A 26348-nucleotide genomic window follows, 5' to 3' on the forward strand; every position below is an offset into this window, starting at 1 on the left:
CGTGTCGCAATTAATATCTCATTCTGTCTCAATGCAACGCACGTCGATAGACGCCGTGGAATTAATTGATATTTGAAAGTTCGGTGAAAGTGTGTGTCCAGTCCAAATCACGCATGCCGATCGCCGTGCCGTTAAAGAGACATTTAACGCACGTGCGTGCATAGTAAAGCCGGATTCCGGCCGAGCGAGCGAGCGCGAACAAACGCGAATTAGCAGCTCGCTTCAGCGAGCGCGAAGAACCGTACGTACACCGGCGGTACCGTTCATTCGCGTTTGTTCACGTTCGCTCTGACCGAATGAGGTATTAGAGACTGCGAGTCGGCAACAACGGCAAAAAAAAGCCGATTGTGGAGGCTTCGTGACGACAACATTTTCCTCGCTTACACCTCGCACCTCGCACACGCGGCGTCGAGGCTTTCGGTTACGGCTCATTTCGTCGCGTTTGCGCCAACGATCGAGTCGGTGTCGGTATATCCGTCGTCTCGTGGAAAAGAGGATACACCAGCGTCCAGGACTCGTCCTGGACGTGTCCGGACATCAAGCGACTTGCTAATGCGGACCCCGAGCGCGTGCGGTGGGGAAAATGAGCGTATGCATATGCGCCGCGATGCTCGCCGCCGAGAAAATCGAGAGAGAGAGAGAGAGAGAGAGAGAGAGAGAGAGAGAGAGAGAGAGAGAGAGAGAGAGAGAGAGAGATCGGCTCTTGCGGACGGCGTAAGGTTTAGCTGACGTAAAAAAGAAGGAATGTGCAAAATTTACTGCACCGGGGATAACAAGCCTCAGTGTACATGTGACGCGATAAGAAGGTAAGGAAGGATAACATTATTTGCTAGTACGGCTGCAGCCGAAATAAAATGCGGTTTTTGGAGAATCGACTCTTACGGGAAACGTAAGAAACGTGTGTGTGGGGCGCACACAAAGAATACGCGGAAAAGTTTTTGAGAAAAGAAAGATGCACGTCGCATCGGTCATATGTACAGGAAAAGTCTTTTCTCGCGAGACTTTCCTGTCGAAGAGCGCGCTGAAACGTCTCGATGGAAAAATGTTTTCTATCGCATGCTTTCTCGTTTGGAATCGCGGCTTTTAAAGTCACATCCGAGGACCGGTACGATCTTCCTCTGCGCACACAAGTCGGATTATCTTAATATTAAATTTAGATTCGGAGCAATGAAATAGAGTAGCTACAATGAAATTTCATGGGAGTTGGGAGTAAAGTTATAATAACCAGGATATTTAATGCTTAGCGAATGATATGATGCCGGATGAGTCAGAATGAATTAAAGTATCTCAAAATGTCTAGTTCGCAAATCTAATTTATTTAACAAGATCCACGAGTCGAATCATTGTTCTTCGAAATCTTAGATTCTTCTTTTCAAAAAAAATTTTTATTGTCTCATCCATCTATTATTTCCTCGAATACTTTAACTCTTTTTCGAGCCACGATATTTTTTGTGTTTATTGATAAATCTATCAGCCGATTTGTTGTATCGATTACAATTATTTAAGAATTACTATAGTTTCTTCATTTAGCTCAACAACAAAACATATAACCGTACGGAAAATTCTAAATGTAATAAAAGAATAGCGAATAATATATTTTGAATTCTGAGAATATTTACCAATGAGTTTATATTTTTGCACCAGCCAATCTTTATGTATTGTTTATATGTACAATGTATTTTTATATCCTAGTGTGCGATGTCAATATATGTTCCTTTTAAACTTGCACGTTTGAATCACGAAAATTCGCATCATGTAAATAAAATTATGATAATGTAATCCCCACAAACGTGTAATATGAAAACAGTGCAAACGCATCGTATAATGTTGCGTTTATTAAAATTATGCAACAAATAAATAAATAATTATAACACAAGAACAATAACACTCACCATCCTCGATGTCCTTCGCCGGCATTCCTTCGCCAATTGCCGCTTCCTTGATCCAGGTATCCATTTCCGTATCGAGCGATCAAGAAAAATGCGACTAATTGCGACCGATGCATATATTAATTAATAACGTGACACAATCCGATCGTCCGGCACTTTATTCCGCGCACGCATTTAACTTCCAACATAAAATACATCGCGATATTTTCGCACGGCTGATACAAGAATATCGGATTCGAGGAAATCTAAGCCGCTATCGATTATTAACGGACTACACGCACACATGCACTTACACATATTACACACACACACACACACACACACACACACACACACACACACACACACACACATTTTAATTAATGATCAAATGATACACTCGATACTTCCAATGCACTTTATACAAGATTCACTTCACTTTAATATCGTGTGTTGTTGCGCGTCGTGCAATCGTCGCGCGATTGCAACCGAGAACGCAATCGCGTATGTCGATTTACATGATGCTCGTGCGACGACTATCGAAAAACGTATATGCACGCGGACGTACATTTTATTTTTCAGGAAAAATAAACGCGGGCCAATGTCGCGATGATTTTGACTCCGTCGCGATTCGATCTCGCTGGAACGACCGCGCGCGATGCGTTCAACAACAAAATATCAAACAACTTGTGTTTTGTAACAGCGATCTTTTTCAGAAATCAACAAGAGAATGATAGAGAGGAAAAAAGAGATGGATTGACATAAAGAAATATTTTTGCTATATGCTGATGCCCGCATGTGATCATAATTATACATAACAAGTTAAATTAAAGAATGTTGACTTTTCATTTATAATAGTTCGATGATATAAATATTTTCATAGGTGAAAAATTAAAAAATTCGAGAAATATTTATGCTGATATTGTTACAGAATATACACAATTTTAAAAATTTCCATTAATTTAAATTAATTGCAGTTTAATTTTATATTCATTAAAATGTAATAAAGGAATGAAAAAAATAGCAACGGTATCTTTATAGTTGAAATTTTTTAAATCGAATGTAACGTGTGTTAAATTCTTTAGATAAAAAACAAATAATATTTTTATGATTTTTTTTTTTAATTTCATCGAACAAAGAGATACTTTAATATTTTAATATATTAAATATTTTAATTTTTTTGAGTTTAGCAAGTGACTGCGTCCATTTTATTCAAATTACTGCGGAGTGATTCATTGCCATTAAGTGTGTACGTGTGCGTATATCTATATTTTACTCTCCACTGCAGAGGAATTTTTTTCTACGAATGGTTGTGTGCTGACATCTAATGATGCATTCTTTGAATTTTGTGCTATATAAACGATCATGTCGGTATAACCTTTTTATCTAATGAAATTCTTGCAATTTATCTTTTGCCGCATATTGGTATTTTTCTTACCGACATATCGTCAATACATTGTCAATAACGTATTTATCGACAAAGATCGTTAACGCTAATTTAAAATCAGCGCGATTGAGAAAATGGCGTATGGAGGATAAATGGTAATGAAGGATAAATTAGTATTCTTGAAAATTGTCATGACATTTTTTTGAGCAAATTCTTAGAAAGAGAGAGACAAAAATAAAATATACTTTTTTCAAATATATCCTAATTATTCTTCGAGCGTATAACCTCTAGAAATTTAACTGGCGCATTTAAAGTCGAATAAATATTCCATAACAACATGAAATTATGAAATTCGCCAATTCCTCAAAATTCGCATATATCAAAATTAGTATACAAAATATTATATGCTGTATGTATATAATCATAGTAATATATGCACGTCCTTACAACACAAATATTTCTTTCCATCGATTCGATTTTTCTCTCTTTCATCCGCATCGTATTTCTCTCCTTTGGAAGATTACGCGATTGATATGCAAAATATAAATGCGAATGAAACGACTCATCAACATTCAATCGTCGTCGCGAATTATGTTCTGCGCTTTCCGAAATCGCTCGAACAGTCGCGCATCCACCATGCTCATCTTTCGTACGAATAAATCTACCCTCGTGAACTGATGATATATCGATCACTGCGCTCATTTTCACGTCCGCGAAAAAACTGATCACGGAAAAACCGTTTCAAACCGAACGAGTAAACCGACACGGTCACGTGATCGCGGAGTTGCGCGCGCGTCGTCCTGTTACGTCATATCCGGAAAAATGAACAACTTCACGCTGTAGCCAGATAATAGCGAGCACGGCACGACCTTAACCTATTCCCCGTCCGTATTGATGTCGATTTGATTTGAAGGAGCGACGGAAAATTCCCGCGAGAGAACGTGATGTGACGCGAAATGTATCTGTCCAATTGAGAGACGTTGACCCGCGTTATGCCGCGAAGATGTCTCTCGATTTGTCATCGCGTTTTGCAGTACAAACTTGATATCTATTTCGAGTCATACGCGATGCGTTAATCGTTTATTTATAAACGCCGCCGAGCCGTTTTTCCAACCGACGTGTTCACAAAGCTTTCACATGCTCTCATCATAAAATGCGTTGATTCCGTCTTTTCGTACGCGTTCTTTCTCTCTTTTTTTTTCCCCACTTTTGTCGCGTACGAATTATGGACGAAGTTTGGTTTCATCTTTCGAATCAATTCGAAACGTTTCAGGTATAGTCAGATTCCCTTCCCGCGTTTGTTCTGACGGTCATGCTTTACATATTTCTAATTATAATTTTCCAGTTAATTTGAAACTAGACATATTCTATAGATGTGTTATCTTTGTTTTCCCAAACCTCATGTAATTTGTGTGACTACAGAAAGTAAATTTGTGTGTAGATTTGTATAATATAATTATGTAAGTTTTGTTTCCTTTCCAACTAAAAGAAATATTTTAATATGGTGTATTATATATATATATTGTTTCATGCATGATTTTGCTATCAATTTAATGTTATGTGTTTATTACTTGAATGTAATTATTTATAGAAATTTTAATATGCTACACAAAAAATTTGGGGATAGGTTCAAGCATTGGTAGCAGCACAGCAAGGACAACAATGGTGTATGACATGGCTAGCTCAGTTGCATCAATTAATCCTGCAACTGTACGAGGAGCAACATGTTCAACATGTCAAAGATGTTGTACTGCAAATTGCTGCTTCAATACAAAGAGGGTGGCAAGAGGTCCAGTTTCAGTATTATAATACCCAATGGAATACAATAAATTTTTATCGCCAATTAGGAACATCATTTATTAATAAAGGTATATTAAATATTTAAAAATGTTTTAACTGTGTCTCTTTAACTCTGAAGTTAACTTTTATTAAGTTTGTATACATCCAGTTTCAAAGAGAGAAGCGATATTTTGCTTGACAGGCGTAATGATTGGAACTGTAACGGGTTATTATATTGGTGCAAATTGGAAACCTATCTCTCGACATGTACATCATATAAAAGCTATAACATGCCATCATTATTATGGTATCGAGGTATGTTCAACATATTCTATATATAGATTATAGATGTAGGTACAGAGATTACACATTTTACTGTTGCTATAGGGTGTGTTAATGATAGACGATTTCGAAATGCCAACGATCAAAAAATCGAACGAATTACTTATACAAGTTAAAGCCGCTTCGCTTAATGTTATCGATACAAAGATATGCTCAGGTTATTCTAAGATTTATAGAAGATTACTTAACTCAGGAGTAAGTAAATTTTCCATAGACTTCACTGATATGACTGGTAATAGACAGAATACAATATCACTGTAATGCACAAATGTATTTAGAAACAGAAAGAACTACCTATAACTTTAGGAAGGGATTGTGCGGGAGTGATAATCGACATTGGACAGAGTGTTGTTAATTTCGATATCGGAGATGAAGTATTCCTAGCTGTTCCATCATGGGCTTCTGGCACAATGGCGGAATATATAATTGTTCCAGAAACGCAAGTAGCAAGACGGCCTAAATCGTGTAATTTCGAAGCCTCTGCCAGTCTACCATATAATGGTTGCCTGGCATGGGATGCTTTAGTTAATAGATCTGTCATCAAGGAAGGCAATGCCAAAGGAAAACGGTATTGTTCTTGACACTTTCCTGGTTCTATATGTCTGAAAAATATTAATTGCTATAATAATATCGTTATAGAGTTCTTATTTTCGGTGGAAACACTCCAATTGGTTGTATTTTGATGCAATTAGTTAAGTTGTGGGGTGGATATGTGGTGACTGCGTGTCGAACAAATGCAGTACCCGTAATGAAGGCATTAGGTGCCGACGAAATTATAATAATAAATGAAATCGATGTCGAGAAGGAACTACAAATGCATGATAAGTACGACAAAATTCTCAGCACAAGATTTGTATTATATTTAAATTTATCATATTTTAATAATAGAAAAATATATAGATATATCTTTCAACTACATCGAATTCTTCCTTCATTACAGATACGATGCGATTTTTTATACTGATAATCAACCTTTTCAAGAACATATTTTAAAGAAACACTTGTTGCCTTATGGCTCCTATGTATCAACTGTACCCGAACAATTGACATCGGATTCGCTGGGATTTATTTGTGGAAGTATATTTGCTGGATGTGTTAGAATAAAATTATTGGTTCAGGTATGTTTTGATTTAGTAAGAATATTGTGATTTTTTTTTACTGACTGGCGTTTTGAATTATAGTATATATTCGGATTTAATATGCACCAATGGAAGGAGGGGGCAAAATTGAAAGTTGCATATTTGCGAGCGTTATGCGAGCTAACTGATGCAAATCAATTGCAAACCGTTGTAGACAGAGTGTATGCGCCATACAACATCGAACGAGCATTGCTTCATGTATTAGATGCGAATTCTATTGGTAGCACGATTATAACATTTCAATGACGTATCATCAATATTGAAAACAATTTATATCGTGACTATATCTTTTGTATATAACTGTATAATTTCGGCGGATCACTGCCGTGTATTATTAATAAATATTTACATCATTGCAAACTAGTACAAGAAATAGTTGAAGCATATTTGGTGCTAAAATAAAGACTGACATAATATAATTAACAAACAAGTTAGACAAAAAGAAATACTTTATCCTTTTTTAAAATTCCTGCCAACTTATATTAGTAAAAAATAAAAGATATGATGAAAATATACAATGATAATAAATTATAAATTATATGTATACATTCAAGCGATATAACGCTTGTACATTTTTACAAAAATATACTAAGACACATTGTTAAGCGCTCACTACGATGAAATTTATAAAAATATATTGTATATGAATGCTATATATATTTTATGAAATAAATTATGTTACCTCTATCAGCTATGATAATAATTTTTATATATGAATTTATAAGATTACATGCGCGATATATGTCATAATGAAATAAAAAGTCAGGATAATACTTCACACAAGTACATTAAATCTGTCAAATTTATATTCCTCTCACTTTGTTTTACCGCGAAATTTGCTGTTACCTGTTTTTGTCTTTTTAGCTGATGGCTTCTTTTCTTCTGCCTGTAATATGTAAAGAAAATATTTAATATAAAGATATAAAATGGAAATATTGAAATGATTCGGAAAAAATCTTACCTTCCGTTTTGGAGTTGGAGTCGAATTCGGTAAAACTTTGAAAAATGAGTCCAATCGACCCTGCGTGGAAGTATTACGAGCTTTATGAAGTTTTTTAGCTCCATTTCTAACCCGTTCCTCATTAAATTGCTTGTCACCGCATAGAAACTTTACCAAACCCTCTTCATCAGGCTCAGACCATTTCAACTTGAGATAAAAGATAAAAGAATAATATTAATATTTAATATTCTGCAAATATATTTACAAAAAAAAAATTATTCGATATGAAGGCTCACCTGGATGTCATCTGGATTCGACACTTCTGGTTCTTGAAACAATAATCTTGCGTCTTTATAATTCCAATCTTCCGGTATCGGATATTTCGTAGTATCTATATTTTCAATAATTTTTTCGAGGGACCTATGTTTCTTTATCAATTCTATTGCTCTTTTTGGACCAACGCCCTTAATGCTATTTGTATAATCGCAACCCAACATAATACAGAGGTCGATAAACTATAAATTATATATTTTAATTGATAAATAATTGATAAACTAAATAAAAACAAAATTAAAACTTTAAATGGATACCTCATTATGATTCAACTCCAAACCTGCAAGAACTTTATCAAAATGAATCTCCTGTACAGGCAATTTCCTAGCTTCACTGAAGGTCAAGCGACGAAGTAGCACATTGCAGCCAAAAGTGAGTGCATCCATATCCTCTGTAGCAGTGGCAAAGACTTTACCAGCTTTCACTAAAGCAGTACACTGCGCCTCAGCCTCACAAGGAGCCTGAGAACATATTCATTGTAAGAATGAATAAGGAAACTAAATTCTATATAAATGCTTACATCAATGTAAGGTATGCCCATTAATTGAAGTAATTCTTTAGCTTCGTCAGCATGAGTTTTTGTAACTTTAACCAATCTTCTATTAAATTTGTCAATAGCTTCCACATTTCCTTTAATAATAAGAAATATTTACTTATGTAAAAATTTCTTGCCATATTTATATGAAAAAAATGATGAATTATGTTATTATCGCAGCAATAAAAAATATAATTTGTCTTTACCATCTTCTTCGGCAGCTTGCAAGAGTTTTTGTGCCTCGTCTCTCCTTTCGGCTCTTTTAGCTAATTCTCCACTTTTCAGATTTGGTGGTTTTCCATCAAATACATACACAGGCTTTATTCCTTGCTCCACCAAGCGAATAGTACGATAAAATGTACCCATTAAATGACTATGTAACAACATTTATATAGATTATTTTTTTAAATATTTTAATCATTTGTATTACTTGATGAAAAATTGGAAATTATAATTTATAATAAAAATTTCTTTAGACAATTAAAAACTATACCTGGTCGTTTCACCATCTGCACTAGTGAGCTGGGCTCCTTCACTGCGCACAGCGATAAGAAACTGATATAAACACATGGATGCATCGATCGCTATCTTGCGACCTGAAATACAAGGATAAAGATGATTAGATGATTACAATATAATCGATAATGATTCATAACATGATCAATCAAGGACGCAAATTATGAATTATATAAAATTCTATCATTGGGATATAAAAATCTCGATCACAATTCTTGGTTAAATAAAATTAAGTCGAAAGGGAAACTACGTACCAAAATAGTGCTTCAATTCTCGCTCTTTAATAGCTCCCGGAGCTATATCGGCTATTAATTTCGACAAGCCTAAAATACCCATGTTGACGAAATGTTTATCGAATAGGAAACTTGTAATGTGTCAAATAGCAAATATTTTCCGACAGGTTAACTCGTTTCCCGCCAATTTATACGATATACAAACGCCATCTGAAATATGACGCGCACATTGTCGCCAATCATATAGTTTTCGATTGCAGTGCATTTTAATCCGGAGTAGTACCGTCATGGTGCACTTCTTGTACTTGCCTTTTTCACTCTTTCTTTTTTTCAGCGCTCTCATTCTATGTTCATTTCGCTTTAAGTGCAAGAGGTGCAGTATAATCGGCTCGAAATATGCAAAAAAAATCCCAGCTCTCGTGTATCATATGCGCGTCCACGTGTTGTGTGATATAACCTTCAAAAACTAGCCGAGCGATTCATGAGTGTTCTCAGATTTTTTTATTATTAAAAAGTTATTATTTTAGAAAGAAAAACATGACAAGTAATTGTGATTTACTAAAGACAATCGAGGACGATGAAGAAGTGCCGAATTATTCGGAGAATTCAGACGAGGAAGACGACGTAAGCTGAAATGATATTTTCTATTGTATGCTATTTGTATCAAGAAATGATATTTAATTACATGCTCTTCGTTGTCTTTTATTTTACAAATATTTTTTATTTTATCTTTGCTGGTACTAATATTTTTTTCGAATTTTGTCAGTATCAGCCACGAAAGCAAAAGAAGTATGAGAATAAAGATTTTGATAGTAGTTTTCAATTCACTGCTGCTGAACACAATCAGGATCCTTGGAATGACTTAAACAAGTACATTAAACGCAAACCAAACACGAAATTAGATGATAAAATAAAAAAAATTAGGAAAGAACATAAACAGGTATATAATATTGTATTAATTCTAATAGCAATTACAATAAATTTACAATAAATTATAATACTTTATGAAATACTTTCATTATCATTATGAGTGTTATGCCAATCACTGATGTTATTTGATTTGAAATGATGAAGGAAACTTGTGAATAATAATATTTGTTATTATATAACTGTAATTAATATTAATGTTTTAAAATAAAAGGTACTTATATAAAAATATTTTATTTTTATATAAACTTTAAATAGATTTATATAAATGAAAGAATAAGTGAATTCAGCATTTAATATGTTAAAATTAATGAAATGATGAAAAAATATTTGTTATTATGATTGCTAGACTGGAACAGAAGATGATCCTGTTAAAATTGAAGCAGAAATAGACCAAAATGATGATACTATTTCTTTATCTGAGGATGAGCTTAAGAAAGGTATATACAATTAACTTTATACAGTATCAGATAGTTAAAACAAATTTATAGAAATTATAATTTTGATGGATTTATATTATATGCCATAGATAGGTAATATATAAATATTTATTTTGCTTATTAATAATTAATTTTAGATACATTTAAGACTAAAGAAAAGAAAGGTAGAAAGAAAAAATCTGTGAAAGAAAAGGATGAGGAAACTATGGACTTCGAGGAATATACGGATTCTCGAGCATATGCTACGTTTTATCAAATGAATTTATCTAGACCTTTGCTAAAGGTATGTGATATTATTATATTAATTTTAATAATAAAATAATACACGATATATTGTATTAATGTCTAAAATAAAATTTATTAACGAAATAAATAATAATGATTAATTGATTAATTAACTTTACAAACTTCTAGGCTATTACAGCAATGAATTTTGTACAACCAACTCCCATACAAACTGCCACTATTCCTGTAGCTTTAATGGGTCGTGATATATGTGGTTGTGCGGCAACAGGAACAGGGAAAACTGCAGCCTACATGCTTCCTACTTTGGAAAGATTATTGTATAGGCCATTGGATGGGCCTGCTATTTCACGTGTTCTTGTACTTGTGCCTACTAGAGAATTGGGAGTACAAGTTTATCAAGTGACAAAGCAGTTAGCTCAATTTACAACAGTAGAAGTTGGTTTGTCTGTAGGTGGATTGGATGTAAAAGTACAGGTGAATTATTTTATTTTTCATAAATTTTTTTCTATAAATTAACAAAGTTGTTACATAGGATTCTTCATGTATTTTTATATATAAATGTAGGAAGGTATATTGAGAAAAAATCCGGATATTGTAATAGCAACACCAGGAAGATTAATTGATCATTTAAAGAATGCACCGACTTTTTCTTTGGACAGTATTGAAGTATTAATTCTGGATGAAGCTGATAGGTAAAATTAATATACAAATATATTCTTATAATATAATATTGATTTCAATTGATTTGATATGATAATAATTATGTTTAACATTTTTTTAAATTTAAGAATGTTAGATGAATATTTTGCTGAACAAATGAAATATATTGTAAAGCAATGCTCAAGGACCAGGCAGACTATCCTCTTCTCTGCTACTATGACTGAGGAAGTTAAAGATTTAGCTGCAGTATCTCTTGACAAACCTGTCAAGATATTCGTGGATAGTAATCAAGATGTGGCCTTTAATTTACGTCAAGAATTTATTCGGTGATTAAATTATCTATAATTATTATTTTTTAGATTTTTATTTTATTTACTAAACAAATATGATTTTCAGTATACGTAAGGAAAGAGAAGGAGATCGCGAAGCTATTTTAGCAGCACTAGTCTGCCGAACTTTCCACGATCACGTCATGGTTTTTGTACAAACGAAGAAACAAGCTCATAGATTGCATATTTTATTGGGATTATTAGGTGTGAAAGTAAGTATATCACTTAAGGATGTAATAGTTATCAATTATATATAAAAAAGAACAGAAAGATATCTAATAATATAATATTGTTATCTTTTTTCGTATTGATAATAAGGTTGGAGAACTTCATGGTAATCTCACACAACCACAGCGATTAGAGAATCTTCGAAAGTTTAAAGATGAGGAAATTGATATTTTGTTAGCGACTGATGTCGCTGCAAGAGGTTTAGATATAAGTGGTGTAAAGACTGTAATTAATTTTGTGATGCCCGCCACTCTTCAACATTATATACACAGGTATGAAATAAAATTAGTAACACATTGTTTACATTTAAACTATATATAAAATAAAAAAATTATGTTTATAATTATTAGAGTGGGAAGAACTGCAAGAGCAGGACGTGGAGGTGTTTCTGTATCATTAGCGGGAGAACAAGAACGTTCTTTGGTAAAAGAAGTTATCAAGCAAGCGAAAAATCCGGTTAAGAATAGGATAATACCGTCAGACATAATAGAGAAATACAATAAGAAATTACAATCTTTGGAACCAGATGTAGAAAAGATTTTGCAAGAGGAAAAGGCTGAAAAAGAATTAGCTAAAGTAGAAAATGAAGCCAATCGTGTTGAAAAATTGCTAGCAGTAGAAGATAATAAATCTCATAGAAGTTGGTTCCAAACCAAAAAAGAAAGAAAGAAACAAAAAGGTAATGCAATTTACATTGATATATTTTATTTAATGAAAAAGAGAGAAGGAAGTAATAATATGCTATTATAATCAAATTTTCAGAAAATCTTCGATTAACTGGGAAAGAAGTTAGCAAAAATAAAAAACGTGAGAATGAACCTCCCAACATAGTACAAGAAAAAAAGAAAAAAGCACAAAGTGAACCTAAAAAGGATACAGCTGAAGATAGAGCTAAGAAAGAATTAGAAAAGGTAGCTGCCTATCAAGCACGACTAGCCAAAAAGAATAACAAACAGAAGAAAATTAGAGTAGTTATGGATGAAAATGATCGTGATCTTGCTAAAAAAGGTATAATTTCATATTCATATCAAAAGAATTGCTAATTTAATAAATTATATTATTTCAGAATCATTGAAACGATCAAGATCATCGTTTGCTGCTGACTTAACAGACACGAGCAAAAAGGGTGTCAAAAGAATGCGATATGAGTATGTTTCAAATTTTTTTCTTAAAAATCTAAATAATGATAAATCTACGACATAATAATTTCTTTCATTTTTTAGGGCAAACGTTAAAAATAAACATCGTACATTTAAAACACAACAGAAAAGAAAAGTTGCAATGAAAGGAAAGGCCCAAAAAAAATCTTTTAAAAAACGTTAAGATATATGCATACGCGGGCGTGCGTACGATTCGAATAATTATAATTAAAAACACGTATGCAACGTGTTACTTAATTTGTGTGTTTTTATTATAGAACCATTACAATACACCATATGTCTCACAGATCGACAGATGAATAGCACTGATTAACTGGTTGTTTAATCAGATTATGTATACTTTTCTATGATCTATTTGAAAAAATTCCAGTACTATGCAGAGAAATGATCATATAATTGAAAAATATTTTTATCTCTCTCCCATATCAATGCCAATTAGTATATATAAAGATGTTTATTAATAGATAGTGTAAAGCACTTTTATTTATAGTGAGATAATTGTAAATAAAAAGAAAAATGAAAAAAGATGACATTTCCAAATTTAGAAAATTACTATGTTGAAAGGTGCATTGTACTGTAATTTCTATGAAAAAGTAATAGGTATAATTCTATAATATTTATACGATTTCAATCATCCATCACCATTCATGAACTCATGCGCAATTTTCACTCATGTTTAAATTTAAGATAGTTGAATGTTTAATAATTATAATATATTAAAAACTTAAATCTTTTAAAACCTAGGCCCATTTAAAATTTCATTCAATAATTCATATCCAAAAATTTCTATTTTCCAAGTATTTTTTGTAATGTTAATAAATAAAATTGAAACATGTTTATCTTCTCTTAACACACATGTAAGTTGTAATAAATTGCATACACATCGATATAAATTAAGGTATTACGTAATAATCTTTTGCAATCGGTAATTTTAATTTTATGTTTATTTATAAATACAAAAGTTGAAGGTTTTCGCAAATTCTCGCAATATTCTCTTTTCTCTTCATTGTTACATATAGAACATACTTAATTTGTATCAATCATAATAATCGCGACTAAAGTGTAGCGATATAATCATAGTGTTAAAAACCAACAACTTTAGATCACAAAGCCAATAAACACACATTGTCTTATCTAATATGTATCATTTATGCAACAAAATTATAGTATTTCTCCTTTGTTGTTTGTAAAGTAATGATTCAATTAATATACCTGGGTATATTTCACTTGCAGAGAGTAATTTTCGCTTTATTTATTAATAAAGTATGTTGACAATATTGATATATTTATACTTGCTTGTTTAAATTGATATTATTTTCAACAAAGAAATTCTGTGACAATATTCATTAAATGTTCGCGAAATAGAATAGATATAAAAAAATGCCTATTTTGTAGTGCAAAGGTGAACACTGTCCAACATCATTTTTGGTGTCTGTCCAAACGCGGGTGTAAATAGTTATTTCCGATGTATTTTTGCTTGCTGTGGACAACAGATATGTTAAGCAAGCAAAAATACATTGCAAATGATTATTCACGCTCATTGAAAAAAAAAAAAAAAAAATTAAATTTTGTCGAATATAATTGTCATGCTGAATAAGAGCTTTGATCCAAGAAAAAGTTTGTTATTAAATTTACAAGATGTCATTCTGACCATATATGGCAATTTGAAGGAATTTTTTATTATATTATAAATTACTTGATGCGATTTTATCGTTCATATGAAAGTAACAAGAAGTATGCATATGTAATATTTAATAATTCGTTATTAACGAAACAAACATTTTGCAAATTATATATATTTGCGAGGAATTAAACTTTTCGTTCTATTTCTCCTTTTTTGTTGACAAATCGTAAGTTCAAAGGACTTTTTGTATTATAAGCCTGATGTTATTGTGTCATACTCTTAACATCTTACACTCTAGAAATACACGAACGACTTAAGTTTATTAATCGTTATACATAACCAAAATATTCTGTTTTCTAATTTGTAAAGTATTTTTTAGATTCTTTAATTTTCTTATCATCGTGCTTTTTAAGTCTTTCCCCGTCCCAGTGTTCCCCGGGTATAGTCCGATCACTGAATTATTTATTTACTTTATCCGATTCCCTTAATGCCCTCTTCGCTGGCGGTTCCTCAATCTAAAATATAAATTAAAATACAATCTCGGATATTTTGCTGCATTAAAGAATTTGTCAAAGAATTTGTCGAACATACCTCTTCTTCTAAGCCAGGCAGTTGAATCCTGGTCTCTGACGCTTCCGCAGGCTGTAAATAAATTTATCTAAATAATCTAATATTTTTTTGCATTCAAATAGCAGCATATTTAAAGATAAGGGCAAGAGCACGCAACTTCTAATATTACATCAAAGTTACCTGTGCATCGATACATTCCACTTCTCCAACTTGCAGCTTGAAATCAATTATACATACTCGAAGAATTAAATTTAAATAATGTTTGTTACATTTGCTTAGTATTATTTAATCAATCGAAATACCTATCATTTATATTTTGTTTATATTGAATTACAAGTTTAGACTAAGAGAGTTAAAACTATTGTTAAAACTAATAATTACAAAATTGTTTTAAAAAATTATCTTACCCTTGCATCTGTCTCATTAGGTCCAATGCCTACTTCCTTCTGTTGTTTAGATTTAGCCTTACGTTGTGGTCTTTCATTGACTGTATGTGTATTGTGGAATGATCCCTTTCCTTTTGGAGCCGTCATGTTCACTTGTAGTTCTGCAGGTAAGTAATTTTTATGATTGTGCATCATTTCGTCTGAACGTTTAAAATACATCGTGGGAATTCGCGTCTCGCTCGGAAATTCTTTCATATCAAAATTGGTAGTCTTGGTATATATTACATTCATCGCCAAGTCACAAACAGCCCACAATTTCTATATGTAACAAATATAAAAATTTGTTTAATTATGATTACTTAAAAAGAGCCGAATCTAATTCATGATAATTACATAATTCATCTCGTTGTCTTCAGGTTTTAATGCATCTTTATGGCTCTTCATACGTTCCACGAGATTTTTGTAAAAACCATAGCAGTAATACTCGTTCTTCGTAATGAGAGGTTCCAAGATGAACCAAAGACATTGTTGAATAGTTTTCAACTGGCTCACCATTATGTGACTCGTAAATTCGGGATCATGTGCGAGAATAGGTACCGCAAAAACCAGCATGTAATCCGGTAAAATATGAGGCAATTGATCTGTTGAAGTTAGAAGATAATGAAAATTTTTAGATTAAAATAATAAGTTTAAGTAATAGTAAGTTTACTTTAGTAAAATAATAAATGTATACATAATTAAACAAAACGACGATTTCGACTATTCCTTACTATTTAATCTCTTACCCATGGCTCGCTCAACAGTACCCAACGAAAGAGTCTTCACATAATCTCTCCTTTTATTTATATCTGTTTGCATATATGTCTTCAATACACATCTTAATCTTCTGTCTGGTTCCTTGCCAGCTAGAGCATAATATCCCATGAAATCCAATGGTAAACATTTGTTTGGAATTCCTCTCCCCAGACCTTTATGCAGCTTACTACCGAAAGCTTCTCTAACTTGAGGAACTTCATCCTAAATATCGATGTATCGAAATAAGTTAAATACAATTGAAATTTCTTTTTCATTATAACAAAAGAAATTCGTTAAACATACCATCATGAGTTGTGACAGATTGTAAAACTGTTCTGCAGTAAATTGATCGCCGACGCCTTTTTGTTCGCATATCTTTAACATCGAACAACCTGCTTGCAATCGCAACCAACTCATTTCAGCTTTGCTTAGACGTCCTTGTGACAGTAAATCACCTTTGTTCACCATGAATGCATTCAACATTCTGAATGTCTTTTGAGCTGATAATACGTCAGTCTTCAAGCCCAATAGCCAACGTGCCATGCATTTTAAGCCTTCCAATCTGCATCGTGTTTCTTCAGGTAATTGATCCTCCCTACACCAATCTCCCTCAATAGCCTCAGAAGGAGCTTGCTCGCTGCTTTCTTTCACTAGTAATTCTTTAACTATCTGCAAGATTGAAGATTATACCATGTATAACAATTGTAAAGTATTAAAAAGTTTATTAACATTATAATTTTATTGCACTTACTTTTCTGGATACCATATTTTTTATTTGTACTTGATATCTGTCTGCCAAATTATACGCTATATGACCTAATGTAACTATAGACGTTCGATAATATTCCGAAGTCGGTGTCAGAGTATTCTTAATTCTCTCAATGATTTCGGGAAAGATGGTGTCGTGAACATTGGTTATATTAACGAACAAACATCTCACAGCTTGTTTCGCCTGTTTCGGTGTTCCCGTTTCGGCAAAATTCTTGCATATCGGCACCAGAAGATTCATTATATCTGGGGCTACATCGCATAGGGGCTTATATTTACCCAGGAACGTAAAAATAGATAGAACTAATGGTGCTACCATCTCGTCTTCTAATTCAAGCAAATTGACCAGTTGCATCAAGATATCGTTATGCAGAAAATGAGGACCAAATACAAATGAAAGCATCTGAAATATTTCGGATAATATACTTGCTTAGTCATAAAATTACACGATATTTTGTTTTTTAAAGAAATGTATATAAAGTGAATGTATATACTTTTTAAAATATCTTAATAGTTATTAACCTACCACTAATAATCTTAATCCCTTTTCTCCAGCATTATTCGGATTAAGGCCGACCTCTTCTATAACATTTCCTCCCTTCAAACAGTCTAAGACATATCCGATCAAAACCTAATTTACACACATATATGAACGTTAAACGTTGCTTTAAACAAAAATAAAACGAAATAAACTCTAAAAATGATATGCCTACTCTAATTGCCTCTTCGTCAATCATGACAGAGCTCACTCTTTCGAGTAACATTTTAATTGTATTATAGTACAGATTAGTCATAACGGGCTGTCCTAATTTTTTGAGAACCTTAGTTATCGTTTCAGCACATTCCTTGCAAGAGACATTCGGTTGCACAATTATTTCCATTTCCTGCAATAATCTACTTTCTTTCTTCATATGAGAACTAAATTTTTGAAGAAACTCTTGCACTTTCATGGGATCTGGTAGAAAACGTGATATTTGATGAATTTTTGTTGTTAGTTCATTCTTAGCATCTGGTTTCTTCACGATTTCTATCCATTCAACTACTGCTCTTCGCACTCTAAATATATATATATATATATTATTAATTAATTTTGGACCAAAGATATTTTTAAAGTTATTTATAAATTAAAACAAATAATGTATAACATACGCTAATTGATGTTTCTGAAGTTCCACGAATGCTTTAGAAGCATGATCATCAATTGTACCTAAGAGATGATACAATTTTTTCATTCTCTCTTCTGCTGGTAACTGATAAGGTACTAGGCACGTATTTAACAATCTTTCCACCAGTAACCTATCTTCCATGCCTGCCATGTAATAACCATGTAATATTTTATCTTTTATCCAGATAACTGCCTTTTTTGTAGCCTGCGGTACGTCGGCATCGTTCAAATGTTTCTTATATATCATAGCTAAGCCGGACATCGCCTCTTTTCGTATTTTAAACTGGAAAGATAATTATAAATTCAAATCATACAATTAAATGTTAAATTTTACATTAAATAGTTTTGTTAAATTCAATATTCTACCTTTTTATCCAAAGTCCTTTCTTTGACAAATTCGAGCAAATCCTCACTGTCTGAGACAACTTCGAAATCTCGCCTGGCAGTTGTCACTATAGCCATGACAACTTCATAACGGACACTCTCATCGGCATCATGCTGTCTTAATTTCAATGTGTCTGTGATATCTTTTCTCAATTCAGGATGATTTAGCAAAAAGTGCATGGAATACTGCACACATTTAATACGAATAGACACGCTAATGTCATTAAATCGTCCCAAAAATGCTCTCCATAATTGTGTATGCTGTACGGCTAATTGCGAGCCCTTTTCGGAGAACATTCTTGCCAATAATGCCACGGCGCCCAATCTTTCATTCTCCGAAGAAGATTTTAATTTACATTCTAGTTGCGGCAGGACGGACAGCAAGACACTCGGACATATGTGATTTAACTCATAAATTAAATCGTATACTTTCTTGCAAATTTGCAAGTTTTTTTCCTCCTTGCCCAATATCAAGACGTGATTGAAAAACTATCAAGATATTGTAAAAAATTTAGCATATTTTTTATATATATTTTGAAGGGACACACTTGGATCTGTTCTTTATAACTGAATTATTATACATTGTTATACTTAAAACAAAACAACTATTTGAAATTTAGAAAAAGCAAGAAAGTTTCAGTATAATTTTAGCAAGTTCAGTGATAAAGAACTAATTTTTTATTTTTTAACAGGAATTTTTAATTCATTACTCACCGCTTGAATATATGGTTCTAATGTATCGCTACATTTGATCACCAGCTCTTTAGCGAGCAAGTATGCATTCTTCTTCTGTGTTTTGTTTGGCTCTACAATATTCAAAAGTATAATATCCAGAAGTTCGTTACTGACAATGTCCGATTCGGTAATGAGCGGACACAAAACGTCCAGCATGAAACTTTTAACTTTGCCAGAATGTTCATCACTAAAAATATATTATATTAATTGTATCACATAGCAAAAATTTTAATATTTTTCTTTTTATCTTCAGATGTACTTACTTTACGATTCTGAACATGAGAGAGAATAATGCACAAAAAATCTCTTGGCAATCCTCTAACTCAAAGCACATGTTAAATGATTTAACATAAGCTAAATTCTCAAGTAGATAGAAGTACCTCTTAAAAGCAGGATCTTTAGGATCTTTCAATCCTGCTAGTTGTTTAATAAGAAATAAGAATATGGTTTTGACCTACAAAATTATATTATCAATAATAATAAGATCGCTTACTATAATTATATTTGATTTATAATTTATTAAGTTAATTCATTTTTGTTCAGTCAATTCATAAATTATTTAATAAATTGTTATAAGTATACTCAAATATTACCTGGTCAGCATCTTTATAAGGAGCCTCTGGTGCGTAAACTCTTAAGACATCTGCAATGCAGCAAGCAATTAGTAGTTGTACATCTTTACTCTGATGCATCAGAAAGTGCTCTTCTGCTAAATGTAATGCCAATGGTATATATTGCTGGTACATTCCTTCATCTTGTCCCATGGCTTGCAGTGTATGCGCTAATGTCTATATATATTTATTACAATATATTTGTTACATTATTACAATATTATATATAGTATAGTAATGTTTAGCTTATCACAACAAATATGCCATCTAATCATACCTTGAGTCTCCTGATTAACTCATCTGGACCTAAATCCTCAGTGACTGATCTACACCCTTGCGGGTATATTATTTCAGACATAGTCGCTAGTCAATAAACCAATTAAATATAACCAAGTTCTTTATCCTCAATGTATTCTAGAACACAGTCCAAACTCTATAACATAACATTTTTTCATAGATAATTCATAAGAATTTGACTGAAGAGATTTATAAAATACAAAGAAATTAGATATTTTCAATTTTTATTTTATTTTCTTCACAATCTCTACATTAAGTAATACTTCATTGATATCTTATATTACATATGTATAATATTTGACACTATGATCTTTTTTCATAAAGCAATATTTAAAAATAAGGCTTTAAATTACATAAATTCCTTCTGCATTTATATGAAATTAAGAAATTCATGTAATACTTTAAACAGTATTATTTACAAATCAGTCCAGAAGAAATTACTCGACAATTTGTAATATATCAAGTGAAAGTCAAAATTTGCTACAAAATTAATGTTCAAAATATAACATCGATACATATTTTAGAGATACTGCTAGTACAATATTATATGTTTTGATATATCTAAGATAAAAGCATTGATCCAATAATAATCCAGATGATCAGATAATTAGTAAAAAATACTCTTTGCACGACGCTTAACATATTTCGCGCGAAACATCAAGACGAAGATTCGCTTCATTTTACGAACGAGCGAATAGCATATAAGAGCTGGACAAAACGCCGTTGCTGAACGTCGTATCGACACGTTAACAAGCGTACTGATTATCGGAGAAACGGACAACACTGTCGTAGGCCGTCAGTTTCGAGGTTATGTCCGGTCGCCGTGTACGTATACAAGCCACGACGTAAACAAGATTCTCGCGTAACGAGACTCGCGAGGAGCTCGCGGGAAACCCGTGGCGGGAAAAGGACGGGCGGATGCGCAGATGTCGAACGTTACCTGGAGATATGCATAGGCACCGCAGGGCCTGTGACACTCAAAATATCAATAAAGCAAATGCGTCCAACGACAAGCCGCTCGTGTATCGGCTTTCTCCGAAGGGGTGCACTCGCACGGGCGCGCAGGCCGCGCGGTTGCGAGTCGCCTGGTTCTCCTTTAATTAAGTGCGTGTGTAACGCCCGCGACGTAATCCACGCGATTTTCTGTAAACACTTGGCATGGTCAAGCACGAACGGAACGTACGGCCGAAGAAACAGCGGCGGGACTTCGTTCTGGTACGCGGTTAAGCGTGCCGAGGGACGCGACAGCACGATTCGATCGCCTGAAGTTCGCCGACCACGACGGCGCGGCGCGATGCGATGCAAAGCGATGCGATGGGATGCGACGTGAGGCGAGGCTAGGCGAGCGCGTCGCTAACATCACCGGTCCGCGCCTCGATGGACGCCTATTGGTGGACGCGCGGCGCGTCGCGCGACGCGAAGTTGCCGCCACTTGCACGCGATTTATCTCGAAATCGAAGTCTGCCTGCGCGTTTTCACGTATTATGTAGAGATTCTCTCATAAAAGTCACGACACAAAACAGCCATTTTTGATTGGTCCGCCATTTTTTAACATTCCCACCTATATTCGTGTTATTTTTTAATTTAAACGGCACAATTAGAAAATAAATATTTTAAAGATATTAACAAATAGATCTTTTTATATTATATGTCCAAATAATGCATAATTTATAAAATTGTTTATGTTTAACATCTTTTTTTATCAAAATTATTTTTAAAATTCAAATATATGGAAAAGAAATAAAATTTTTAAAATACATTATACATAGCCATAGACTAGAATTGTATTTTTTGGCATTTTTATGAGAAATTTTTATAAATATGACAAATTTTTGTATATAATTTGGGTGACAATCTAAGATATTCAATTTTTAATAATTTTTCTTATCGCACATTTGTTTTCCACAACGCATTAAAGTTTACATTTAGGTTAGGATGGTAGGATGCGTTAGAGAGAGAGAGAGAGAGAGAGAGAGAGAGAGAGAGAGAGAGAGAGACACACACACCATTATGTATATATTGTATAATTTTAATAAAAACTAATAAAAACTTGTATCATAATTTCTATTAAAGAGTCTCTAATATTATGTATAGATGAATTTTTTAATTCATCGATTGATCAATCGCAAATATTGCTTTTATAGAGCAAAGACTATGGTCGTAGCATTACAGATGCTTCGAAGCGTTTGATTGTCCAATCAAAACAAAGAATTTTACTAATCATCAATCAAAAAATACTTCAAAGCATTTGTAGTAAGCTCTTGACCGTACCGAAAGTTGCATTTACGCATAATACGATTTATTAATCGATGAATTAAAAAACTCGCTTTATATACATATATCGCATACACAACTCGGCAGCGACCAATGGGAAACGTCTTCTCTCGCGTATGTACGGATATTTCGCGAAGGTTACATGATTTTCGATCATACTTGAAATGAACATTTAACCATCGGAAACGAAATATTCGAGTCGCGCGCTTGATCCATTTAAAATTAATCTAACTATAAGAAAGAAAAATAAGAATTTTCACTCGAGTCAATCGAGACTACAACATGCGCAATAATTGCTAATTCGATATGTAGTCTCCTTTCTCCCTGAAATCATACCTAATCTTTTCAATTGCTCCCACTGTTTCCCCTCTCTTATCATTAACTAGTTGGCGATATAAACAGTATAACCTCCGGTATATTCTGAAAATGATCCGTAAAAGTCAGTAGCATGTCAACACGGCAGCGACGGTTGACCGCGATTTTTCGTTCTGCGATGTGAATCCTTCCAGCTTGTGTCTGGTATCTGGCATCGGCGATTAATTCTCGAGTAACCATGGAACTTGTACGGAATCTCATTGCCTGCAACTTGAAACGATCGCTTCTAAAGGCTCCCGCAACACGCCTGCAACACGTGCGGAATATCAGGTGCGTGCGAAGCAAACGAGAATTAACTGCAAGCACTTTATACACCAAGTATTCCCGCTTTATGATTAACTGCAATCAAAAAAGGACTTTATTTTTTAGCGAAATGTCACTGTTATATTGATTTCCGTACAATAATTTCTCCTCATTTTGTTTGTGCGCAGCATTATTGTTTTGGCGACGAAGGATTCCTACCATTACTTTGCTATTGCTATAATTCAAATAATTTGCGTTGTTACATGAAACATCTATTTTTTTCTTTATACCGTAGATTAACATTAATCTTTGGTCAACTTAATTTCTATCTTTTTTTAGATCTAAAAGAAAAAAAAATGAGTAAATTAAACTAAGATTAAAATTGATCTACATTGGTAAAAATAGACATAAAAGACACAAATAACATTAATCCGAAAATAATCACCTGAGGTATTTTCTATACCCCAGTGTGGAAAAAATGAAACATCACAGTTAATTAATGTCCTTCTTTCATTTATTATTTTCTTGGTTTCTCTTTTCTTTTTTCAAAAAGTGTTGATTAAACTTATATCCATAATATCCTTAGATATTAATAAATTATAGAACAATCAATAATTTACAATATGTAATAAATAACAATGACTTTACTTAACTGGGATATAAAAAACACCCCAGGTGACCATTTATGCAAAAAAAAATGAGATGACTATTCTCAGATTAATAAACAAACTTTCTTCAATGAATGAAAATGAGATTGATCTATGTCAATGAATATGAATATGATATTTCTATTGCTTATTAGTTTATTAGAGATGCATAATTTGTTATATTTGCTCATATATCTTTGTGATTATGTTCTTGCTAATTTGGACTAAATCTATTTTTATAAATTGCATAATAGCCTAGTATAATTTACTATTTTGTGTAAATTACAAATATGTTGTAAAAATAACATTTATAAAAACAATGCTTCATTAGGTAATAATATTTGCAATAAATGTCTCTGCAGATTAGCAGAAGTTGGCAAACTGGAAAGACCAAAGTTACAAGGAAAATACGAAACAGGTCAATTGATTTTGCACAGAGTCTTTGGTTATCGAGGTGTGATTCTATTCCCTTGGCTAGCAAGAGTGTATGACAGAGATATATCTAATAAGAAGGATGAGTACGTTTATTTATATATAATTAAATATATATAAATATATATATATTAAATATATATTATATATATATAATATATATAATATATATATAATATATATAATATATATATAATATATATAATATATATATATATATATAATATATATATTAAATATATATTTATATATATTTAATATATTTATATAATATATATAAATATATATATTAAATATTATACAGATAATAATGCATATTTAATTATAGAAAGGATAATAACAATTTTAATAACGTTGACGAGAAAGAAGAAACACATACATTCTATCAAGTTTTGATTGATCAACGTGATTGTCCTTACATTGTAAGCAATATTAAAGTTGTATTTCGATATTTACTGTTAGTACTAAAAATGTAGTACATATATCAGATTTTTAATACTGCAGTTTAATACAGCAGTAAACATTAGAATGCAACTTATGAAACAATCTTATAGTGATTATATAAAAAAAAAAATGGAAACATGCATATAATTTTGCTATATTCTATTTGCAGCGTGCTCAAACAGAAGCGGTTACTTTTCTGGGCAATCATGAGAGCAGTCGCAGCTTATATGCTATTCCAGGATTAGATTATGTCGCTCACGAGGATGTATTGCCGTATACTACAAATGAGAAAGCAGCATTGCAACACGAATTGTTCGATAAATTTCTGACTTATCATCCAGGTAAAGAACCCTGCTTTGTGGCGCAAGAAACTCTCCGAACATGGCAGAAGAAGAATCATCCTTGGCTTGAATTGTCGGATGTACATAGAGAAACGACCGAGAACATTCGCATTACTGTTATACCGTTCTATATGGGTTGTAGAGAAAGCCAGACCACGTCTGTCTATTGGGTGAGTTGGTGAGAAGCCAAATGTCGTATTTTACTTAGGGAAAAAAAGAACGCATTAATTTTTAATCATGTTTTCTGCTTTACAGTGGCGTTATTGTGTCCGATTAGAAAACTTAGGTGAATTGAGTGTGCAATTGCGCGAAAGACAATGGAGAATATTCAGCTTGTCAGGTACATTGGAAACTGTTAGAGGAAGAGGCGTAGTGGGCCAGGAACCTGTCTTATCGAAAGCTTTACCCGCTTTTCAATATAGTAGTCACGTAAGCTTGCAAACTCCTAGTGGTCATATGTGGTAAGTATATTCACTTAATTTCTTATCAATGAGAAAAATTTCAGATTGTCTTGTTCAATAATTGTTTACAGGGGAACGTTCAGGATGGAAAGGGAAGATGGATATGCTTTCGATTGCAGAATACCACCGTTTTCTTTAGATTCGAAAGCAGAATATCCATCGACACCCAATGTAGAAATCTGAGTTTGCAAAGATCGGAGTGATAATTTTAAGCGCTGCTTAGTTAGTTAAATATGTAACAATTATTGATAATATAGTTTCAAGTACAATTGATTAAGCGTGAAATTTTGTGATAACTTTTGAGAAAACTAATTTCCCAGATAGTTTCAACAAAATTGTAATGTACATATTTTCTCCTAAAAATCTATTATAATCTTTTATGCAAAGAAGCATACATTATTCTCTAATTATTTATTTCCTGATCCAATTATTTTTAATGAAAATTTGTAAATGTAAAAAAATTATACACTTATTAAATAAAAATAAAAATAGAGGATAAATGATTAATGAGTTTTTTAATTTCTTGTGTAAAATTAATTCTTGAAAAAGATTGGAAATATTAAAACATCGCACGCGTGTTAAATAAATATAAAAAAAAATCAGAGTATGTATTTAAGATTGATGAAGTATGCACAAGAGAGATCATTTTCTATATTTATAATTTTATATAATTTTCTCGCGGTTCTCTCTCTCTCTCTCTCTCTCTTTTTAAAAATATCCCACAGGCATGTCGG

At 32.6% G+C, this 26348-nt stretch overlaps 5 protein-coding genes across 9 annotated transcripts; 3 read left to right on the forward strand and 2 right to left on the reverse strand.

The window, feature by feature from the left end:
• Positions 1-4067: 4067 nt before the first annotated feature.
• On the forward strand, positions 4068-7202 carry LOC105423761 (NAD(P)H oxidoreductase RTN4IP1, mitochondrial). Of its 3 annotated transcripts, XM_089083007.1 has the most exons (9): positions 4068-4528; positions 4601-4715; positions 4883-5123; positions 5189-5349; positions 5422-5571; positions 5655-5944; positions 6016-6201; positions 6317-6494; positions 6558-7202. In XM_089083007.1, the coding sequence occupies exons 3-9, from the start codon at positions 4925-4927 to the stop codon at positions 6759-6761; spliced, it is 1368 nt and encodes a 455-aa protein (XP_088939133.1). In that variant the 5' UTR covers positions 4068-4528; positions 4601-4715; positions 4883-4924; the 3' UTR covers positions 6762-7202. The 3 variants fall into 3 exon arrangements, with proteins under 3 accessions (XP_088939133.1, XP_088939131.1, XP_088939132.1); XM_089083005.1 differs by lacking the exon at positions 4601-4715; XM_089083006.1 differs by lacking the exon at positions 4601-4715 and having other exon boundaries at positions 4069-4528; positions 5204-5349.
• Positions 6965-9285, reverse strand: Fen1 (Flap structure-specific endonuclease 1). Its single transcript, XM_011633667.3, has 8 exons — positions 9094-9285; positions 8817-8919; positions 8530-8696; positions 8309-8418; positions 8046-8249; positions 7752-7970; positions 7477-7662; positions 6965-7401 (listed from the first exon to the last, which is right to left on the reverse strand). The coding sequence occupies exons 1-8, from the start codon at positions 9173-9175 to the stop codon at positions 7330-7332; spliced, it is 1143 nt and encodes a 380-aa protein (XP_011631969.2). The 5' UTR covers positions 9176-9285; the 3' UTR covers positions 6965-7329.
• Positions 9286-9404: 119 nt separating this feature from the next.
• Positions 9405-13916, forward strand: Rs1 (Dead-box helicase Rs1). Its single transcript, XM_089083004.1, has 13 exons — positions 9405-9696; positions 9839-10012; positions 10349-10439; positions 10577-10722; positions 10854-11159; positions 11250-11377; positions 11474-11671; positions 11742-11886; positions 11993-12174; positions 12253-12581; positions 12665-12910; positions 12969-13050; positions 13126-13916. The coding sequence occupies exons 1-13, from the start codon at positions 9610-9612 to the stop codon at positions 13223-13225; spliced, it is 2214 nt and encodes a 737-aa protein (XP_088939130.1). The 5' UTR covers positions 9405-9609; the 3' UTR covers positions 13226-13916.
• pds5 (cohesin associated factor B pds5) lies at positions 13290-21785 on the reverse strand. Of its 3 annotated transcripts, none has more exons than XM_011633670.3 (17): positions 21338-21785; positions 20378-20514; positions 20083-20277; positions 19753-19943; positions 19469-19676; positions 18737-19243; positions 18355-18653; positions 17919-18261; positions 17732-17836; positions 17189-17608; positions 16741-17106; positions 16428-16659; positions 16036-16283; positions 15664-15960; positions 15437-15472; positions 15278-15328; positions 13290-15201 (listed from the first exon to the last, which is right to left on the reverse strand). In XM_011633670.3, the coding sequence occupies exons 2-17, from the start codon at positions 20456-20458 to the stop codon at positions 15145-15147; spliced, it is 3636 nt and encodes a 1211-aa protein (XP_011631972.1). In that variant the 5' UTR covers positions 20459-20514; positions 21338-21785; the 3' UTR covers positions 13290-15144. The 3 variants fall into 3 exon arrangements, with proteins under 3 accessions (XP_011631972.1, XP_011631971.1, XP_088939129.1); XM_011633669.3 differs by having other exon boundaries at positions 20378-20533; XM_089083003.1 differs by lacking the exon at positions 15437-15472 and having other exon boundaries at positions 20378-20533.
• Positions 21786-23025: 1240 nt separating this feature from the next.
• POLDIP2 (DNA polymerase delta interacting protein 2) lies at positions 23026-26003 on the forward strand. The gene is made up of 6 exons (XM_011633672.3): positions 23026-23316; positions 24299-24454; positions 24697-24790; positions 24982-25323; positions 25409-25614; positions 25686-26003. The coding sequence occupies exons 1-6, from the start codon at positions 23225-23227 to the stop codon at positions 25795-25797; spliced, it is 1002 nt and encodes a 333-aa protein (XP_011631974.1). The 5' UTR covers positions 23026-23224; the 3' UTR covers positions 25798-26003.
• Positions 26004-26348: the final 345 nt, after the last annotated feature.

Source organism: Pogonomyrmex barbatus, unplaced genomic scaffold (genome assembly GCF_055798465.1).
Source record: "Pogonomyrmex barbatus isolate J1 unplaced genomic scaffold, ASM5579846v1 scaffold7, whole genome shotgun sequence".
NCBI lineage: Eukaryota > Metazoa > Arthropoda > Insecta > Hymenoptera > Formicidae > Pogonomyrmex > Pogonomyrmex barbatus.

Excerpts from the sequence above, each read along its gene's own strand:
- LOC105423761 (XM_089083005.1), top strand. The coding sequence starts at position 4,481 with ATGGACGAAGTTTGGTTTCATCTTTCGAATCAATTCGAAACGTTTCAG. Across the intron at positions 5,124-5,188 it reads AACATCATTTATTAATAAAG|TTTGTATACATCCAGTTTCA; the intron begins GTATATTAAATA and ends ACTTTTATTAAG. Across the intron at positions 6,495-6,557 it reads GAATAAAATTATTGGTTCAG|TATATATTCGGATTTAATAT; the intron begins GTATGTTTTGAT and ends TTTGAATTATAG.
- Fen1 (XM_011633667.3), bottom strand. The coding sequence starts at position 9,175 with ATGGGTATTTTAGGCTTGTCGAAATTAATAGCCGATATAGCTCCGGGA. Across the intron at positions 8,419-8,529 it reads GCAAGCTGCCGAAGAAGATG|GAAATGTGGAAGCTATTGAC; the intron begins GTAAAGACAAAT and ends TTATTATTAAAG. Across the intron at positions 7,971-8,045 it reads TGGAGTTGAATCATAATGAG|TTTATCGACCTCTGTATTAT; the intron begins GTATCCATTTAA and ends TATAATTTATAG.
- Rs1 (XM_089083004.1), top strand. The coding sequence starts at position 9,610 with ATGACAAGTAATTGTGATTTACTAAAGACAATCGAGGACGATGAAGAA. Across the intron at positions 11,378-11,473 it reads ATTCTGGATGAAGCTGATAG|AATGTTAGATGAATATTTTG; the intron begins GTAAAATTAATA and ends TTTAAATTTAAG. Across the intron at positions 11,887-11,992 it reads TGGGATTATTAGGTGTGAAA|GTTGGAGAACTTCATGGTAA; the intron begins GTAAGTATATCA and ends ATTGATAATAAG.
- pds5 (XM_011633670.3), bottom strand. The coding sequence starts at position 20,458 with ATGTCTGAAATAATATACCCGCAAGGGTGTAGATCAGTCACTGAGGAT. Across the intron at positions 19,677-19,752 it reads CTCATGTTCAGAATCGTAAA|TGATGAACATTCTGGCAAAG; the intron begins GTAAGTACATCT and ends ATATATTTTTAG. Across the intron at positions 18,654-18,736 it reads AAAGGACTTTGGATAAAAAG|TTTAAAATACGAAAAGAGGC; the intron begins GTAGAATATTGA and ends TTATCTTTCCAG.
- POLDIP2 (XM_011633672.3), top strand. The coding sequence starts at position 23,225 with ATGGAACTTGTACGGAATCTCATTGCCTGCAACTTGAAACGATCGCTT. Across the intron at positions 24,455-24,696 it reads ATATCTAATAAGAAGGATGA|AAAGGATAATAACAATTTTA; the intron begins GTACGTTTATTT and ends ATTTAATTATAG. Across the intron at positions 25,615-25,685 it reads ACTCCTAGTGGTCATATGTG|GGGAACGTTCAGGATGGAAA; the intron begins GTAAGTATATTC and ends AATTGTTTACAG.